The 20,374-nt window shown below is 54.2% G+C and overlaps 1 protein-coding gene and 1 long non-coding RNA gene across 3 annotated transcripts; one reads left to right on the top strand and one right to left on the bottom strand.

Moving 5' to 3' along the window:
- Positions 1-111: 111 nt before the first annotated feature.
- Positions 112-4,401, bottom strand: LOC122913845. Of its 2 annotated transcripts, none has more exons than XR_006385749.1 (3): positions 4,024-4,401; positions 2,508-2,651; positions 112-433 (listed from the first exon to the last, which is right to left on the bottom strand). It is a non-coding gene; the product is annotated as an uncharacterized LOC122913845 (long non-coding RNA). The 2 variants fall into 2 exon arrangements; XR_006385750.1 differs by having other exon boundaries at positions 112-380.
- Positions 4,402-7,845: 3,444 nt separating this feature from the next.
- CACNG8 (calcium voltage-gated channel auxiliary subunit gamma 8) lies at positions 7,846-19,828 on the top strand. Its single transcript, XM_044256650.1, has 4 exons — positions 7,846-8,146; positions 16,180-16,263; positions 17,321-17,461; positions 19,020-19,828. Exons 1-4 carry the CDS (start codon positions 7,969-7,971, stop codon positions 19,826-19,828), a joined length of 1,212 nt encoding a protein of 403 aa, XP_044112585.1. The 5' UTR covers positions 7,846-7,968.
- Positions 19,829-20,374: the final 546 nt, after the last annotated feature.

Genomic DNA, 20,374 nt, shown 5'->3' with positions numbered 1-20,374 from the left:
GACATGGATGCACCCTTGGCTGATCAGCCTCTGTGTGACCTTCACGGTGCGATGTCATTTCCAGAGTCTATCAGTTACTGGCCGTTGTAACAAATGCCCACAGACGCCGTGGCCTAAAGCAGCACGTGTTTATTAATCTCACACTTTCGGTGGCTCAGGATGCCAGCACAGTGCACGGGGTTTCTGCTCGTGGTTTCCCAAGGCTTCAGTCCAGAAGCCCGCTGGCGGCATTCTCATCGGGAAGTTCCATTAGGGAGAGGTCCTCTCACGCTCCCTTGGATAGAGATAGAGATCATTTCCCTGGGATGACAGACGCTGTTCCTGTGTTCTTGCTGGCAGATCCGGCAGATGCCATCCTCAGGTGTGTAGCATGTGGCCTTCTGTAAGGGCAGGGCAGGAGAATCTTGCTCTGAGTCTCTGCCACTTCTCGACCCTTTTCAAGGAGATCGCCTGATTAGGTTAGGCCCACCCCGGATACCCTCCCTTTGGGTTAACTACGAGTCAGGAGTCAGGTGATTAGGGACTTTAATTACATGTGCATCCCCTCACCTTGCCCTATAATGTAATCTACTCCTGGCAATGATGCCTCACTCTATTCACAAACTTGCCCATACTCAAGGGGAGGCAATTTTTTTATTTTTTAAAGATTTTATTTATTTATTTATTTATTTATTTATTTGGCAGAGAGAGAGAGAGAGACAGCGAGAGAGAGAACACAAGCAGGGGGAGTGGGAGAGGGAGAAGCAGGCTTCCCGCTGAGCAGGGAGCCTGATGCGGGGCTCAATCCTGGGACCCTGAGATCATGATCTGAGCTGAAGGCAGAGGCTTAACAACTGAGCCACCCAGGCACCCCAAGGGGAGGCAATTCTAACGGGTGTGTATGCCTGGGGGCAGGGAGAATGTTGGGGGTTATTTTAGAGTTCTGCCGACCACAGGGGAAGTTAAGGGTAGAGGACCTTTGGAGCCTAGGGGCTTAGCAGGCTTCTCTCTGATTTTACAGTCTCTAGATCTCTAGGTCCAGCCCATGGGAGACCCTGGGTAATGTGACATGAATTCATCAGCAAGTATAGGAATGAGATCTGAACGGGGCCATGGCCTGTACCTTCTGTGCCACTCCTTCTGAAGAGCCTTTCCATGAACTGAATTGTTGATCAGTGGGTCCAACGTATCTATCCTACAACACCAGAGATGCTATCTCATTTCCCAAAACGTTAAACAGGATCCAGAAATGCCACTCCTAAGTATATGCCCAAGAGATGCAAAAACATGCGACCTGGGCACCCAGCTGGCTCAGTTTCGGGGAGCATGTGACTCTTGTTCTCAGGGTTGCAAGTTTGAACCCCACATTGGGTATTAAGATTTCTTTTAAAAAATAAAATCTTTGGTGGCACTGGGTGGCTCATTTGCTTAAGTGTCTGTCTTTGGCTCAGGTCATGATCTCAGGGTCCTGGGATCGAGCCCCACATTGGACTCCTTGTTCAGCGGAGGGAATCTGCTTTTCCCTCTCCCTCTGTCCCCCACTTCCCCATGCTCTCTCTCTCAAATAAATAAATAAAATCTTTAATTTTTATTTTTTAATTTTTATTTATTTATTTTACAGAGATCACAAGTAGGCAGAGAGGCAGGCAGAGAGAGAGAGAGAGAGAGGAAACAGGCTCCCAGCTGAGCAGAGAGCCTGATGCGGGGCTCAATCCCAGGACTCTGGGATCATGACCTGAGCCGAAGGTAGAGGCTGAGGCGCCCCAATAAATAAAATCTTTTTAAAAAAATAATTTTTATTTTATTTATTGGGGCGCCTGGGTGGCTCAGTGGGTTAAGCCTCTGCTTTTGGCTCAGGTCATGATCTCAGGGTCCTGGGATGGAGCCCAAGGTGGGGTTCTCTGCTTGGTGGGGAGCCTGATCCTCCCCCATTTGCCTCTCTGCCTACTTGTGATCTCTCTCTCTGTGTCAAATAAATAAATAAAGTCTTAAAAAAAAAGAAACCAGATATATGCCCTCTGAAACAAGGAATCACAATGTAAAGTCTGTCACTTATTGCCACAAATCTAACCAATAGAAAAACTAAAAATATGTGTATGGGCAGGAAGGGAGGGGAAAAATGAGTGAAATCCTTATCTCTATCAGAGAAAAAGTATCCATGATGTATAAGGCTGATACATCCAGGAGAGAATTATTATTTAAGGATGGTAAGGTAAGTCAGAGAAGAAACAGCTAAAAACTTTAAGAGGCTTTTCCAAAAAGGAACAGGATTTGAGGTGGGACAGATTGACTTCTTTTTATAATAACCCCTTGCTCCTGGCATCTGGCGCAGAACGCCCCCCTTGACCGAGAATTACCCCACGAGTATCACTAGTTCCGAGGCTTGGAAACCCTGGCTTGTTTTATTTGTTTCATAATAAAGTTTCTGGGTTTTTTTGCTTATTATTAGCCGAGAAAACAGCACAGACTCTGGGATCTGAAACCTCTGTTCTGATTGTAGCTACTTTCCACCTTGGTGATGTGCTTACCTCTCTTGGTCTCAGTCTTTGAAACGGGGGCCAATGACAGAAGCCAGGAGACCGAGTCAATGGCTGCAAATGACTTTGAGTCTGTAATATCAGCAGCTCAGTTTATGTCCGTGGCCGAGCCTGTTCGCAGCTGCGTCCCTCTCCCTGGCAAAAGAGCAGAGGCAGAACAAATAGTTCTCAAATGAATGAATTCCAGGCCCCTTCCCTTGAGGCTGGTGTTTTTTTTTGCTTCCAAACAAGGGGTGTCAGAATGCTTCTCTAAACTCCTCTCCCCCGTGGGCCATGGTGAGAATTAAGTAACTGACCTCTAGAAACTCCAGTGGATATGAGAGATGCTGGGTACAGGGTAGGGCTCCTCCAGGGGAAGGGGACTGGATGTGTGAGAAATATAGGTTTTCTCTGTCTCTGCCAGTCTCCAAAAGGGAGGCGAGGGACCCAAAGTGGCATGTTAAATGGCTCTGAGGTTCCCCTCTGGCTGTCCACCCCTGTCAAGCCCCACAAAGAGGCTGCTTCATCTCCAAGTCTGCCTTTTATTCCCTGAGTGATTTGGGCAGCTCGCCATATATCTCCAAGCCTCAGTTTGCTCATCTGTAATATGGGACTCTCAGTGCCCCATTGCAAGGATTCTGTAAGAATTCCACAAGACACCGAAGCATGCAAACTCCCCAGCCCAAGAGTATGGTCACACCTAGCTTTTGGGTTTGGATAGCATTTGCAGGAGGACACTGTCTTTGAAATAATTGTCTGTCTAGAGCAGTGTGCAAAGACCTTTTCTATCCCCGTTCTCCATTTGTTCCTGTTATCACTGAGTCTAGAAAGGAGGAAATGTTTTGCCCAAGGTCACCCACTGGCTACAGGCATCTCTGAGACTTGAATCCAAGACTGAACTTTCTGACTCTCATCTCAGATTTTCTGCTTCGAGTTTTCCCACCCCATTGCCCACTGGCTAGTTCTGGAACTCCAACAATCATTATTCTTCAAACTTGTAGAGCTGTCCCGTCCAGCCCCAAGCAGATTTCTTTAAGACTGATTCCCACTCCAGTTTCGCACCTCCTGTTTGCCCCCTCACTCTCGTTCCTGTCTTGGGAGATGCTCACTCCTGGAGCAAGGGGCGGGTGGGGGGGGGAATGAAATGTCAGTGGAACTAAGGGCTTGCTACCCTCCTAACTTGAATACAAGAGAATTTCGTTCTCAGGGGCTCTTTGCCCTTGGCAGTTGTGGGGGGTGGGAAGGCCCCGGGAGGTGGAGCTGTCCCTTGGATTTGGGGAAAGGGGACAGCTCCTGGGGTCCTTTTGGAAAGGCCCTCCCCTCATTTCCGGCGCTGCTGCCAGCCTTGGCTGGGCGCCTGGATCCTGTTGCTATGACGACAGGAAGAGGCGGTGGCGGCGGCAGGCGATGCTGTGGAGAGATGGAGGCTAGTGGGGGTGGGGTGGTGGCTTTGAAATGGGGATGGGGGTAGGGATCAGGGGCGAGGGAGGTGGTAGGGGAGGGGGCGCGGGTGTCCTGGATCTCTGACCTCCTTCATCCATCGGAGCCTGGCCCCTCTCCTGTTTTCCTCCAGCTTCCTTCTGATGCCTCCTCAGTGTCTCTCTGTGTCTCGTTCCCGGGGTCTCTCCCAGTCAGGCGCTCTCCACCTCTCTGTGGGTCTCTCTCTTTCCTTCCGCACCTGCCTTTCCGTGTTCAGCCACCCTCTGCCACTCAGAGCCTTCTCCCCTAAATCTCTCTTATTATTTACTCTCTTGTCTGTTCTCTCTCTCTCTGTCTCTCTCCATTTTTTCTCTCTCTAAAGCATCCTTCTCTCTATTAAGACCTTGCACCCACCCCCCATTTCTCTCTCCCTTTCTCCCTTTCTCTCTCCCCCCACCCTCAGTCTCTGTCTGTCTCTCCCCATCTGTCTCTCCTCCCCCTCTCTGGATGACTCTGTCCCTGTCTCTTCTTTCCTTCTGTTATCCCATTCTGACCCCCCCATCCTCTCCCTTACCCCATCCCCCATCTGTCCCCCAGTCTCTTGGTTTCTCTCTTTGTGTCTCTGTCTCTGTCCCCTTCTCTCTCTGGATATTTCTCTCTGTGTGTGTCTCTCTCCAACTTCCTTCTGCTACCAGCCGCTGCCTCCCCCAAATTTCTCCCTCCCCCATTTCTGTTTCACAGTCTCTGGGTTTCTCTCTTTCCGCTTCTCCTTGTCTCTCTCTGTCTCTCTCCCTCCCTCTCTGGGTCTCTCTCTCTCCTTTTCCTCAGCTTCCTTCTGCCACCCAGACCCTGCCCCCCAATCCTTTCCCTCCCCCCACCTCCTCTCTGTGGCTCCCCCATCCTCAGCGGCTCCCCTCCCCCCTCCCTCCTCCCTCCCTCTCTCGTCCTCCAGCTCCGCACTTTACCCAGCGACACGAGAACCAAATTGTCTCCTCACCTTTTTTTTTTTTCATCCCGACCCCCACTCCCTTGGGGCCCGAGCTCAGAGCTGCCCCTCAGCATCCCCTCCCACCTCAACACCCTCAATCCCCATACGCCTCCTCATCTCCACCCCCCCAACCAGGTCGGACGCCTGGGTCCCTCGCTGCTGGGGGAGGGGGAGCAGTGAGAAGTGGGAGCCACAAGGGTTTTTCTGGGGGGGTGCAGACAGGGGGGCTCATCGTCCCCTCCCCAGTGCATCGGAGAGTTGACCTATCGTTAACAGAGGTGAGACAGATCTTTTTATTAATCGGAGGTGGGCGGGTGTAGAAGGAAGGCTCTGTGACCCCCCCTAATTCTGGAGGAAAGAGTCAGCCCCTTCAGAGGGAGAAGGGCTGGCGACCCCTCTCATATCCGGAAGCTTTAGAATTGGGGGTCCCCTGCTCCCTCCTCTTTTGCTGCCGCTGACAGATGGACTAAAGGAAGAGTCCCTAAAACCAAACAGATTGCCCCTCAAATCGACAAAATGAAAAGATCTTCAAATCTTTTTTTGATGGAGAATTTCCCTCACTCACCCCATTTCCATCCCCTGCTTATCTTGGATTGTGGGGGGTCCAGCAGGGGGAGGGGTACACCTCGGGGTCATGGGCTCACCCCGGGGTGGAAGCAGAGATTTACTAGGACAGTGGAGGCGTTGGTGCTGGTGGCGAGGGGTACGGATGGGGGAGAAGAAACCAGGAGCCGAGGAGAGGAAACTCCGCGTTTGAAAGAGGAAGGGGCCAGAACCGAGGATGGGGGCTGGGGGATGCCAGTGTCCAGTGGGCTGATGAATGGGCACGGGTAGGGGCTGCGTGTAGGCAGGCTAGTGGAGGTGGGGGAGGGAACACATGTGTGGGGCACTAGGCCCAGTTGCCATGGAGATACCCCCCATAGACAACCTTTCTCAGCAACCCCTCCTAGGAGCAGACCCAGGCTGGGGCAGCTGATTGGGGTGGAAAAGGCCAAGGTCACCCTGGTACTAGGACCCGGGGCGGTTGGGGGGGTGGGGGGGTCCTTCTGTTGTCTTCCATGCTCTGAACTGTAACATGGGATTTGGGGAAGAAGTCTAGGAAACAGTGAGTGGTGGAAGCAGGTAAGGGTCGTGTGCCCGGAAGGAGGGCTGGGGTAGAGAAGGCAGGGCTGGGGGTGTGGTGGTGGGCATGCTGTGGAAGAGGGAAATGAGCAGACACAGGGGTTACTGAATGGGAAAGAGAGTTTGTAGTCTCCCGGATGAAATTTTTCTGAGGGGCACTGTCTATGGGGGGCTCCATTTACATTTGGAAGAAAGTAGGTGCTTCAGCACAGGAGAAAGAGTAAGGGGAGTTGTGGGGGGGTTCCCAAGAAGAGAAGGTGGTGGGGCTCCTGAAGGGAATTTTCCTGAGTACAGGAGATGTTGGTGGAGGAAGGGGATTCTTGGTGGTGTAAGAGAAGTCAGGTTAGGGAGAAGGGGGGAGGTTCTCGTAAGTTAAAGAGAGTGGGAGCTCCAAGTGAGTCGGGGAGATCTAGACTTGGGGGTTCATCAGTGTGATGAAGATAACAGGGAACCAGAGCTCCATTTAGGGGATTTGGAGGCAATGGGAGATGGTGGAAGGGCAGAGGAATGGGGTGGGGGGGATGCTGGGCAGAGTGGGGGACTTTCCCTGGATAGCAGTGGGAGTCTGGGTCAAACATCAGGAGATTTCTGAATGGAGAGGAACTGGGGGTCTGGGGGAAGGGATTCTTGTGAGTAGCTTCTCCGTGGAGCTCATGGAGGAAATTTTTCTTAATGGAGGAGGAGAGAGTGATGGCTATGTTGAGTTTGCCTAAGTTGTAGAGACAGTGGGGGCCAGATTCGGAAGACTTCTTGAAGCAAAGCAGAGGGTGGGGTATTTTGCTTGAGTCCAAGACATAGTAGGGGATTGGGGCTGGTCCAAGGGAGACAGTGGGGACTGTGGAGTGAGTTTGAGGGGGCTGGAGACATCCTTCTAAACCAGAGGGTTCCATGTGCTGGTGGCCCATTAGAATCCCCCAGGGAAATTTTTAAAACCTAGATGCTCAGGGACCACACCCCAGACCAATGAAATTGGAATTGCCCAGGTAGGGCTCGGGTATCCAGATCTCTAAGGTCCTTCGGTGATTTCCAGCTGTGTTAGAGGTTGAGAACCCTGGTCCAGAGACATAGGGGTCTGAGTGGGGACGGGAGGGGGCCGGAGTGGGAGTGGGAGTGGTGGTGACCACGTGGTTCTTCTTAGTTGTGCAAACAGCGAGGATCCGTTGGGAAGATTTTTATTAGCTGAGGAGAGAGATTGAGAGATTTATGTTTCTTGAGGAGAGGACACAGTAGGTGAGGAGGTGAAACTTGCAGGGGACGAGGGGAGCAGGCAGAACCCTGAGAGATAAGAATGGTGATGGGGCTCTTGTAGGTTCCTTGGGAGGAGGAAGCCTGGGGGCCAGAGTAGGGGGGGTGGCCTTCCCGGTGGGTAAGACGTGAGGACCAGGGGGAGGAGCAGGAAGGCGCAGGAGGGCGCAGGAGGGGGGTCCGGAGCGTCAGGCTCGGTGGCCGGCGGTTTCCCACCGACTCCCAGTGGGGTTTGGTGGGAAGCCTGCCCTGGGCCGAGGGAGACTTTCCAGAGAAAGGGAGGCAGGGAGACCCCGAGTGGAAGGAGTTTCTTCAAGCCGGGAGATAGTGGGGGTCCGCTGTGGGGTCTGGGCAGCGGTGGGGGAGGTGCGCTCCCTTTCGACTAACCCTGTGTCCGCTCCTGCCCCCACCAGCCGGCGCCCATGGCCGCCCTCTGACCCCCTCCCGGGCCGCGCCTCCTCCTCGCCGCCCCCGCGCAGCCCGGCCAGCCCCGGGCCCCCACTTCTGCCTGCGCTGTGACCCCCCCCAGCCGCCGGCACGGCCCCGCCCCCGCTGCCCCGGTGGTGGCCCACGGCCCCCCGGCTCCCCGTGGTCAAACTGGAGTCGCTGAAGCGCTGGAACGAAGAGAGGGGCCTCTGGTGCGAGAAGGGGGTGCAGGTGCTGCTGACCACGGTGGGCGCCTTCGCAGCCTTCGGCCTCATGACCATCGCCATCAGCACCGACTACTGGCTGTACACGCGCGCCTTCATCTGTAATACGACCAACCTCACGGCCAGCGACGACGCGCCGCCCCACCGCGGGGGCAGTGGCTCCTCGGAGAAGAAGGACCCCGGCGGCCTCACCCACTCGGGGCTCTGGAGGATCTGCTGCCTGGAAGGTAGGGTGCGGGGGGCCCTGGCCTCGCGCCCCACCTCCCCTCCAGACTCCGCGGGCCCGGGACCTCCCCCTCCGCTGGCTGCTTCTGTCCCCTTTCGTGGGGTCCGGCCCCACCTCTTGCACCCCCCCACCCGGTCCTGCACACCGTCCCCTCCCCTCGGGCCCTAGTGGCCTGCCTGCCGCCAGCCCCATCCCTCCCTTTGCCTCCTCCCTCCACACTGCCCTCTGCATTCCATCTTCCTTCCCTCCCCTTCCCTTCTCTCCCGGGGACCCTCCTTTCCTCTGCTGGGCAGGCTGGCCTCCTCCGGCCCCCCTCTCAGCTGCTCTCCAGAGACACCCTACCCCGGTCACCTCCACTCCCCTGCCCCTGCTTCCTCCTCCTGGGCTGTTTCTCCCGAAGACGTCATGGGTCATGGTCGAGCCCTCTCTGGTCAGAGCTCTTTACCCTCTCCTCCCTTCCCTCCTGTAGACTCCAGTCACGTTGGCCCTCTCCATTAGGATTTCTTCCAGCCTCCCGACCTGGCCCTAGGCCTCCTCTGCCTCATCTTCACTCCACTCATGCCTCTTCCACCTCTTCCTCCTCCTTGAACACCTCACTCGGGAACCCTAAGACCACCGCCTCTCCCAGTCTCCATCTCTGCTCTGTCCTTGGGTGCTGCTCTCCCTCTTGTAGCCCTTCTCCATGCTGGGGGGCCTCTACCTCAACCTCTGCTCACCTACTCACTGCTGTCCTCTCCCAGCCCCCTGCCCCAGCCCCTCCTCCCTCCCACTCAGTGGTGTCTGCACAGCTCTGGGCCCGGGGGGGCTGGAGGCAGGACATCTGGGTCCCAGGCCCACCATGCGTCTGTCTCCTGTGTGATCACTATCTGTTCACCTCCCTGAGCCTCATGGCTCTTATGCACAACTCCACAGTCCCAGACCTCTCCTCCAGCATCAAAAAGACCAAGGTCCCTCCACTTCTTCATCCTTCTCTGTTCCCATCCTTTCCTCCTCTCTTTTGCTGAGCACTCGCGGTGAGTGAGGAGTGCAGTTGTCTCCTTTAATCCTGTGAGGCAGGATCCTGTCGGGGATGAGGAAACCAAGGCTCAGAGAGGTTAAGCCACTTGCCCAAGGTCACCCAGCTGTGACTGGGGCAGAGCCAAGAGAACCCAGGTCTCAAGGATGGGATGTGCTGATATGCTTTGTCTGGTGTGCCAAGTGTTTAAAACTGAAACCAAATCCGAATCAGTTGCCAACATTTAAAAATAGGGAGACTTCACATTGAAAATCTGATTTCCAGCTTCTTTTGAACTAGTGGAAGATCTGACAGCGCAGGGCCTCATTCTGCAGTGGCCACGACTGGCCGGTCCAAGCAGCCGCTGCCCCTGCAGATCAGGCATGCGGTGTGCACGTCCCCACAGTCGCCTCAGCTCCCTGTCCCCTCACATCTGTCCACTGTCTTATTATTGTACTTCCTTCCTCCTGTGGGCGTTCGAGTCCGGTCCATTCACTGGTCGGGCCAATCGCCAGGCACCAGCCATGGGTGGGGGCTTGTGTCCTGAAACCCCTAGGACAGTGGACAGCATATAATAAGAATGCCATCCATCCATCCGTCTGTCCATCCATCCATCTGTCCATCCATCCATAGGACTGATATTTATTGAGTTTACACTATATGCCAGACACTGTTCTTGATTGCGGGGTGAATGGCAGGAAAAAACAAAAGATCCCAGCTTTATATGTCTTCTATTCACGAGGGAGAGACAAATGATAAGAAAGATAAGTAAACAAAACCTTTAGGGTGTTAGCTGGCACTAAGTGCTAAGGAGGACAGGGGACAGGATGGAAAGTGTCAGGACATACATGTGACATTACAGGTGAGGAGATGAAGATGGGTTTCACCCATCAGGTGACCTCGGAGTGGAGGCCTAAAGGAAGGGGACATGGAGCCATGTGGCTCTCCGGAGGGAAGGCAGCCACGGTGGAGGCCCTGAGCTGGGAGCCTGGGTGTCTGGCCCCTGGTAACATGAGCAAGAGGGTGTGGTGGGAGATGCAATCCAAGAGAGAACAGGCCCCCATTTCACATGTTCTAGGTGCTGGGATGTGACTTGGCTTTCCCGTCCAGCATTCCTGACGTACCTAGCAGACAGGAGGGCTCTGGACGCCCTGGGCGGAGATTGAGGGGTCAGGCAAGAGGGAGGACAGGCGGACGCTTGTCTGGGGTATGGGTGAGTGGAGTTGGAGGAGAGATTTGGATTCAGAGTGTGTCCCAAAGCTAGAGTGGCCATGGAGGTTGCAGCACTGTGGCAGGGTAGCTGTGGGAGGCGAGAGAGAGAAAGAGATCGGGGGTCTCCGAGGCAGCATCTCTCAAACACAGCACTCCGGACACTTTGGCTGTGGGAACCATCCTGCACACTGTAGGGTCTCGGCAGCATCCTGGCCTCCGCCTTTTCTTCTCTGTGCCAAGAGCAGTCCCCAAGTCATGACAACCAAAGTTGTCCACTTTCTCTGTCCAGGAATAAATTCATCCCTGGTTGGGAGTCACTGCTCCCAAGGCTGTGGCCTGAGCGCCCGACAATGGCCGGGGAGGGGGTGGGAGGTGGGTGCAGGGAGGCCTCTGGGGGACGGTTCAGAGGGTATTTCATTTTATGTATTTTATTTTCTCTGGTCTAACTTATTGTGGGAACAGCTAGCAGGAGTTCGATTTTGGATGTGTTGCATTTAGGATGCTTTTTAGGTGTATCACCTAAGACAGGGGTGGGCATAGCTGAGGGCTGCACGGTCGGTGTTTTAGGTTCTGTGGACCTGTGCCTGTCACAGCCACTCCTGAAAACATCTAAAGAGGACACGTGAGTGAATGAGTGTGGCCGTGTTCCAGTTAAACTCATGTGTGGACACCGACCTCTGGATTTTGTATCTTTCTCACGTGCCACGAAACACTCTCCTTTGATATTTTTTTTTCCATTCACTTAGGAAATGTAAAACCCATTCTTTGCCAGATTTGGCAGGCTGGGTTTGGCCCACGGGTTGTGGATTGCTGACCCCTGATCTAGGCTGTGAGTGATATGCTGTACGAGGCCAGAGTTCAGGGGACAGTCTGGGCTGGCGATATAAATTGGGGGGGGTCATTGCATATGGATGGATGAGGTCACCTAGATAATGCGAAGAGAGAAATATACCAAACAATTAGTTGAAGGGCTGCAGCCTGAGCTAGTCCACTATTAAAAGAGAGATAAGAGAAGCCAGCAAAAGGAGCTCAGAAAGCAAAAGCCATGGAGATTTAGGGAAAATGAGGTAAGTGGGTGTCCCAGAAGCCAAAGGAGATGTGGTAAGGAGGGTGTAAATGAAGGCCAGCTCCATTATTACTGTAATCATCAGGTATTTGCCACACAGCGCTCACAGTAGCCCCATCATCCCCACCTTCTAGAAATGCAGGTGAAGGCTCAGAGAAAGTGCAATGACTTTCCCAACGTAACACGACTCAGGCAGTCGAGTCTGGATTTGAATCCAGGTCTGTTTTCCTTCCTAGGAGAACAAAGCAAGGCATCCACCAGCCTCCAGCCCACGAGGGACCCGGGAATGTAGAAACCGAGCCCCCTGGACCACTGCCTCCTGAAGGCACTCGATCCCCGGGGATTTTCGGGTTCCGTCCCCATGTCCCTGTGAGTCTCCCGGACAGATGCAGTAGGTAGAGTGACTGAGACACAGATGTTGGGACAAGACTGGGATTGGGTTTACTTGCTGCCTGCTGAGCACAGCAGGGTGACCTCGGGCTCCACACTGAACCTCTCTGTGCCTCATTTCCATCCTCCAAGGATTGGGGTTTGCAACACCCCTTAACTCCCAGGGGTTATGGAGGGGTTCAATGAGCTGTAATTGTAAGGTATTTAAAAGGCTAGCAGGCACAGAGTAAGGGTTAGATTGTGTCATTGATATTTTGTTGTTGTTGTTGTTCTAATTATTCAGAATTCAGGTGACTATCCTGAGTCCCCCCTCCCTTGGTAGCCCAGAAATCTCGGCCTTTTACCCAGCACTGCCCATAACACAAGCTGCATATATGATTTAAAATTTTCCAGTAGCTACACTCAAACAAGGAAAAAGGAGAAGGTTCAATGAATATAATTTAATAAATAGAATTTATACACTATAATAAATCAATATAAAGGCTAATATCTTTCATTTAACCAAGCATAGCCAAAATATTATCATTTTAATATTTAGTCCATGTAAAAAATTATTGATGGAATATTATGCATTTATTTCACACTAAGTCTGAAATTCGGTACGTATTTTCTGCTCACACCTCATCTCAATTGCCACGTTTCAAGTGCCCAGGAGCCACCTGGGGCTGGTAACATGGGTGTGGGTGTAGCTCCCTCCTCAGGGATCAAGACCCAGACCCACAGCTCCAGTCCTTCAAGTGGGGTATCTCAAGCCCCCGTGCCCAGCACTTTCCACATCTTATTATCTCCCCAGTCCTCCCAACTGTGCCGGGGGAAGTGGTGTGAGGAGGAAGCTGATGGCCAGCAAGGGAAGTGAGTCAGCCACAAGGTCACCAAACATGTGAGGGGCAGAGCAGGCTGGAGTCCACTTCTCCATGCACCCTCACTGCAGCACAGCCCCCTCTTCACTCCCACCTACCCAGGTCTGTGCTAGGCAGGCTGAAGGGAGACCCAGGGGCACATTACTGCCATCCCTGGACAGAAAAAGCTCCTGGCTCAGCCTAGTCAGGTCAGATAATACACAGAAGCATGTTACCCAGCCGCCTGTATTCTGCACTTGACCCTGTGTTCCACTGAACCCTTAGCAAAGCCTCTGAGGTCATGGCATTGTCCTCATTTCCCAAATGAGGAAGCTGAGTCTCAGGGGCATTCAAGTCCCCAAAGCCACACAGCTGGGAAGCAGCTGTCCTGGCATGTGATTTCAGGGATTGCGCTCCACTGTCTTAAATATGCTCACCTCTGAAGCCCAGGTACAGTTAATCTCCTTCCCCTCAATTTACCATCTACACAGAACTGAGCAGTCTCCCACTCTATGCTCAGTTCTCACCTGTAAAGCAGGGACATCATTATTATCCAGTATCCCTAGGGTTTGTCATAATTCCCAAGTGCATTACTACCTGTCGAATGCTCTAGGTGCCTGGCGTGTGCTTAGCCCCTTAGTAGGTACTGGTTATCATTACTGCTGTCATCACTGATCTGTTGAGAGGGTCTGTGTGCCCTGTGCTTTACATGCTCAACCTCATTTAATTATGATGAATGTTTTGAGAGGTGTGCTGTGATCCCACTCAAGAAAGGGGAGAACTTGAACCCCCAGTCTTACTGACCACACCATAATGAATGTGCTGATGGATGAGAGTTTGCACTTGAGGTGTATAATCAATCAATCATTCATTTTTTTTAATTGTGGTAAAATATAACAAACCATAACATTAAATTTATCATCGTAACTTTTAAAGGGTACACTTGCAATCCTGTGCACCTGTTCTCCAGAACTCTTCTCATTCTGCAAAATGAAACTGTCCCCATTCAACAAAAACTCCCCATGCCCCCTTCCACCATCCCCTGACACCCACCGCTCTACCTTCTGTCTCCATTAATTTGACTCCTCTAGATACCCCCTAGAAATGGAATCATACAATATTGGTATTTTTGTGACTGGCCTCCTTTCCTCAGCAGGGTGTCTTCAAAGTTCATCTGTTTCATCACATCGTTAGAATTCCCTTACTTTTGGAGGCTGAATAATACTCCGTTGAATGTATCGACCACATTCTGTTTCTCTGCTCATTTGCCAATGGAAAATAGGGTTGTTTCTGGCTGTTGTGAATAGTGCTGTTCCTGAAAATGAGGGTACACGTGTTTCTCAGAGGCCCTGCTTTGAATCCTCTTGAGTATATATCCAGAAGTGGAATTGTGAGGTCATATAGTAGCACTTTTAAATATCAAAATCTTTAAATTAATTTTTTAAATGGTAGCAGCTGGTACCATTTTCCATTCCCACTCACAGTGCACAAAGGTTCCAATTTCTCCACATCCCCATCCATGTTTATTATTTTCTGCTTTGCTTTTTTAAATAGTAGCTATCCTAGTGGGTATGAGGCAGTATCTCATGGTGGTTTTGATTTGCATTTCCCTAATTAGTGATGTTGAGCATCTTTTCGTGTCCTTGGCCCATTCAATCATACTTTCATAAAAATATTTATTAAGCACTTACTAAGTGCTAGATGTTGTTCTAGATGCTTGGAAGATAGTAGTGAATGGCCCATAACTTTATATGCCAGTAGGGCAAACTGCTGTGTGCTTTAATTCTGCTTCCACCACCCATCAGCTGGGAATTGATTAATCCTTTCTGTGGCTCTGCTTCCTCATCTGGACAATGGGTAGATGGACTGATATCAACTGAACACTTAATTATGTTCTACAAAGTGCTCAATCTCTATCTGGCTTCAATCCTCACAACAATTCCATGATGTAGGTCCTATTGTCCGCTTTTGTAGGTGAAAGGACTGAAGCAAATTGGCCTAAGTAACACCAACAAGGTCACAGAATCAGGACATGATGGAGTTGGGTTTCATTATCAAGCAGTGTGAGTCCAATTCCCAACATTTGGCCACTGTGCAACACCAATAACATTATCTATTTCATGGGACTCATGGGAGCTCTGGATGAATTAATCCACCTAGGAAGCACTTAGCAAATGTTACCTATTAGTGGAATTACTCACTGCCTTATACTCCTTCTCAACCCTTTCCTTTATCCCCATCACTTTCCCCGTCATCTTCTGCTTACAATCTCCCCTTCTGCTCTCCCTATATTCATAATTTCATTCATTCATTCAACACCCATTTCTTGAGGTCTCCCTCCTTTGTGCCAGGCAATGCTAGGGACACACAGAGGAATCAGACTCCATGCCTGTCGGCCTGCAGAAACCCCCAGCTTACTGAGGAAAAGAAGCTCATAAAGCAACCCTAGACACTCCCAAAAAGGAGGGGGGAGTAGGGTACCTCACGGAGCTGTTCTGCACTGGAGGGGGATGCTGACCCATCTTCGGTGGGAGGCGTGTGTGTACACGCGCGTGCGCACACAAGGGAAGGCTTCCTCAAGCAGGTACCCTGTGAGCTGCCCCCTTGCAGCCTAAGTTTTTCACCAGTGAAGAATGTGAACGGAATCCACAGCATGGGCAAAGGCCTGCAGGTTGGAAGGAGCCTGGAGAATCGAGGAGTCTAAATGTATTTATATTTATATTTATTTACGTATCAATCTCCAGTTATGTGATAGAGATAGAATAGGAACTTTCCCCAAAGGTGAGAAGATGGGTCCCCAAAGGGTGTGAGGATGAGGATTCTGGGATGGAAGAAGGGGGTGAGACCGCATGACGTCTAGAGGCAAACCTCCTCACATGCCTCTACTTGCTCCAGCCACTCCATCTTCCAGAGGATTCCAGGTAAGAGACTGGGAATCCCTCTCCCTAGAGACAGAACTGAAGAGACTACAACTCCCATGGTCCACTGGGGCTGCGCTCTCACAATTGGACTCGACTTCATAGGGCCTCATGGGAAATGTAGTCCTCGCCTTCTGCGCGCTCCTTCGTTTTCCCACGCATTTTCAGACCTGTAGACAAGTTCAGAGTCGCAGAGCGCCTTGACATTGCTGAGACCGGCGCCTTCTTTCTCATAGCGGGGGAAAACAGAAGGCCAGAGAGGTTGAGTGTCCTAGCCCGGGTTACAGGACAAAAAGGTCTTTGTGGCCTTTTAGTGAGTGTTGCATGGTTTTTGCTTTCTTTTTTTTTTCCTTACTTTTCTTCCTTCCTTCCTTCCTTCCTTCCTCTCTCTCTCTCTCTCTTTTTTCTTTTCTTTTCTTTTTTTAACTGCTGGGAAAACCGAGGCCAGAGAAGTTTAGTTTGTCCCAGATGCTGAAAGGCTCGGGCGCCAGGATTTCCTGTCTCCCAATAGGCCCAGAGAGAGGAGGGGTTTGGGGAAGGAAGGGGTCTTCTCTCGCCGGGGGTTCTTCCCACTCTTAAGTGTCCTCCGCCACCATCACCCCCATCCCCCTCCAGGGTTGAAAAGAGGCGTCTGCGTGAAGATCAACCATTTCCCGGAGGACACGGACTACGATCATGACAGCGCGGAGTATCTGCTCCGTACGTGGGGGTCTGAGTCAGAGTGGGTGGGTGGGGCTGCTGGGGCGGGGGCGGAACGCGGCGGGAGGGGCGGGGGAGCGCACTTAGATCGACAGGCAGGGAAGAACTTGCCGGCCAGTCCAGAGCCGGAGGCTGAGATCCTCTGGACCCCAATTGGTTCAGTGATCCCTCTCCCGCCCCCTCCTCTCACCTTGGGGCGGGCTGAGGGGGGGATCCCAGGAGGTGACTGGCCGTCTTACCGCCCAAGCTCGCGTAGACATTGCTCCGTGACTGGTTGTCGGTTTCTGGGCTGGGATTGGCCGTTGCGCCCTGGCTCTGAGGCAACCTGCAGCGCGGACTGGCCACTCTCGAAAGCTGGCCGGGGAAGCCGGTGGTGCGATTGGTAGCTACTCCGAGAACGCGGCAAATCCTGAATTATGATTGGCTGCGGCCTCAGCGGAGCTCAGAAATCGCAAAATCCGTTTGCTAGGGTCTGGAGGGTGGGTGGAAAGGACTGCAGAGAGAAAGACAAGACAGACAGACGGACACATACACAAGCGAAGCCCGGAGGAATAGATGGATCCGGGCAGAAGGATAGGGGGTGGGGCTCAGAGGGAGGAAGGGCGTGGAACCCAGAGAGATGAAGCCCCGCAGAAAGGGGGTGGGCAAGATATTAAGAGATTTGATAAATCCAGAGAAAGGAAAGAAATACGTAGAGGAGAAGGTGAAAGATAAAAAGAGGGAAGGTCCACAGAGAAGGTCAGAGGAAAACAGAGAGGGAGAGTGATTTGGGGAAATAAAAAGGGGGAAAAAATGTGCCAGGAGAGAGAATACTAGGCCGAGAGAGAAAGAAAAGCAGGAAGAAAAAGGCGGGAGAGGAGATTGGACCGAGAAACAGAAAAATTTTAAAGAGGAGAGAGAATGAAAAAAAAAAAAAAAATCAATGGCCAGAACACAGGCAGAGAGCGAGAATTGGAGGATTCTAGCGAGAGGCTGGGAGACAGGAGGCGCAGCGCTCGAGGGGGGCCCAGAAGGCCTGGCCCCCATCCTCTCTCCCCTCCTCTCCTCTCCCTCGCAGGGGTCGTGCGGGCCTCCAGCATCTTCCCCATCCTCAGTGCCATCCTGCTGCTGCTCGGGGGCGTGTGCGTGGCGGCCTCCCGGGTCTATAAATCCAAGAGGAACATCATTCTGGGCGCAGGGATCCTGTTCGTGGCAGCAGGTGAGAGGCAGAGGGAGGGGGCGGCCACCTGCGCGGGCGCACGTGTGTGTGTATGTGTGTGCGCGCGTGTCAGCGCGATTGTAAAGCCACCCTGCCCCAGGCGCCTGCTGGGGCCTGGAGCCTTCCTAGGCTCTTCCTGAGCTCCATCGCCACCCGCTGGGCAAGGTAGGTGTCGCCTTTGTGCCGTCTTTGCGGGGAACAAGCCAGCACTGACAGGTGTCTAGCGCGTAATCGGGGATGCAGGGAGCTCAGGTTCCGAGGCCCGCGGTCCAGCAGACGGAAGGGGCGGGTCTTAGGAGAAGGGTGGGGCCTTGAGACAACTGGGGCCTTGAGGATCGAGGGGCGGGGCTGGCATCCCGAGGACTGAGCGCGAGAGGGAGAAAGGGAATTGGCAGCAGATGGAGGGGAGGAACCTGTTTTAGGGGGCGGGGCCTCGTGAACCCCGGTTGATCCAAGAAGAGCTTGCCCTCGCACGCTATCTAGACCAACTTCGAGTGAGGTTTCCCCACACTTCCCTCCCCCCGCACCCCTGGCTTCCCTTCTTTTCTACGAGAAATGAGTAGTGCTGGGAAATGCTAGGGGACAGAATCCAGAGAAGGGGGAGGATTTAGCATTAAGAGAAGGGGTGCTTTGGGGATGGATCAAGATCTGCTTTTGGGCCAGAGGACTCAAAGGCGGGGTACGGGCGGAGAAGCTTTGTCTGGACCCGCAGGGGGCGGGGTTTGATAAGTTGGAGGCGGGGCTTAGGGTAGCAAGGGGGGCCCGATTCAGTAAGGGCGAATTTTAGACCAGCAGGGGGAGGGCCTAGACTAGATAACCAGTCTGGATTGATACCATGAAAGTAAGAGTTTAGATCAGCACGGGACTGAGCCTAGAGAATCAGAGCGGAATTACCACATTAACAGTTTAAACGAGTTTAGGGCTCGGGAGAAAACCTAGGTTTATAACATGAAAGATTGAGTTAGACTATTAAGGGTAGGGCCTGGAAAGCCAGGCGGGGATTTATCATGGGCAGGGTTTAGATAAGACCAAACCGAGCCTGGACCCGCTGGGGCCAGGTTTCGACCAGACTAGAGGAGATGGAGCCTGGGCTAGCTGGGACTGGGGGCTTTGACCCTCTAAGGCTGGGGTCTAGATCAACTGGGAAGGAGTTTAAACCGACCGTGACAAGGTCTGGGCCAGCCAGGGCCTGGACCAGCTGGGGCATGGTCCCCAGCTAGCCAAGGAGGAGTTAGAACACCTGGGACCGCGCAGAGATCATTTGGGGGCGGGGCTTACGCCCTTCGGAAGTGGAGATTAGACCAGCGTGGGCTGGGGCCTGGGCCAGCTCGTCAGGAATTAGAGCACCTGAGACGGGACAGGGCTCCTTTGGGGCAGGAACTAGACCACCGGTGGGTGGAGCTTAGACCACCGCGGGGCTGGTTGTGGGTCAGCTCGGGAGGAGTTAGAGACCTGGGACGGGACTATGCGGACGGTCGGGGCTGGGCCGCGGGGCGGGGTGGGGGCGGGGCGGGGCCAAGGTGGCCTCCAGGCTCCCGTCTGACCGTCCCCCGCCCAGGCCTGAGCAACATCATCGGCGTGATCGTGTACATCTCGGCCAACGCGGGCGAGCCGGGCCCGAAGCGGGACGAGGAGAAGAAGAACCACTACTCGTACGGCTGGTCCTTCTACTTCGGCGGGCTGTCGTTCATCCTGGCCGAGGTGATCGGCGTGCTGGCCGTCAACATCTACATCGAGCGCAGCCGCGAGGCGCACTGCCAGTCTCGCTCGGACCTGCTCAAGGCCGGCGGGGGCGCGGGCGGCAGTGGCGGGAGCGGCCCCTCGGCCATCCTCCGTCTGCCCAGTTACCGCTTCCGCTACCGCCGCCGCTCCCGCTCTAGCTCCCGCTCCAGCGAGCCGTCGCCGTCGCGGGACGCGTCTCCCGGCGGCGCCGGGGGCCCGGGCTTCGCCTCCACGGACATCTCCATGTACACGCTCAGCCGCGACCCGTCCAAGGGCAGCGTGGCCGCGGGGCTGGCGGGGGCCGGCGTCGGCGGCGGCGGTGGCGGTGGCGGAGGCGGCGGTGGTGGTGGTGGTGGCGGTGGCGGCGGCGGCGGCGGCGGCGGCGGCGGGGCGTACGGCGGTGCGGGCGCGGGCGGCGGCGGGGCGGGCGCCGAGCGGGACCGCGGGGGCGCGCCCGGCTTCCTCACGCTGCACAACGCCTTCCCCAAGGAGGCGGGCGGCGGCGTCACGGTCACGGTCACCGGGCCGCCCGCCGCGCCCGCCCCGCCCGCGCCCGCGCCCTCCGCGCCCGCCCCCGGGACCCTGGCCAAGGAGGCCGCCGCCTCCAACACCAACACGCTCAACAGGAAAACCACGCCGGTGTAGGGGCGCGCGCCGGGGGGCGCCGAGGGGGCGTGTCCGGGGCGCGTGCGCGGGCGCGCGTGCAACGAGGCTGCCGTGGGGGCGGGGGCGGGGGCGCCCCTCCCTCCCCGCGAGCGCGCTGGAGACTGCTTGGCCTTCCCCCGCGCCCCGCGCTCCGATCGGGGACCCCCACCGGGTGGAGGCCGTTGGGAGGGGGCGTCGTGTTTTATTTTTGGGGGGGACGGAGGGGTGGGGGGAGGGCCGTGGAGTTTTTTTGCAGTTTTGAGATGTTTTCTTTTTACTGTTTTGCTGTGTGCATGTGGGGGCGGGGCGGGGGGGAGGGAGGGACTCCCAGCCCAGCCCAACTCCTGGAGAGGGGCGCATAACACACGAATATATAGTTATACCTACAAACTATATATATGCCCTATGTGAAGAGGCAGAAAGGTAAAGAGAAGGCTTGCAGAAAGGCAAGGTAACAAGGAATGGACGTGCTCATTCGTTCACTTTTTCATTCATTATTCCACAAGGGTTTATTGAGTGCCTCTTATGCACCAGGAAGGTCCTGGG

This window comes from Neovison vison, chromosome 7 (assembly GCF_020171115.1).
Source record: "Neovison vison isolate M4711 chromosome 7, ASM_NN_V1, whole genome shotgun sequence".
In the NCBI taxonomy this organism is placed as follows: Eukaryota; Metazoa; Chordata; class Mammalia; order Carnivora; family Mustelidae; genus Neogale; species Neogale vison.
The sequence above is the reverse complement of the archived record's forward strand: the minus strand, read 5'-3'. Positions and strand labels throughout refer to the sequence as shown.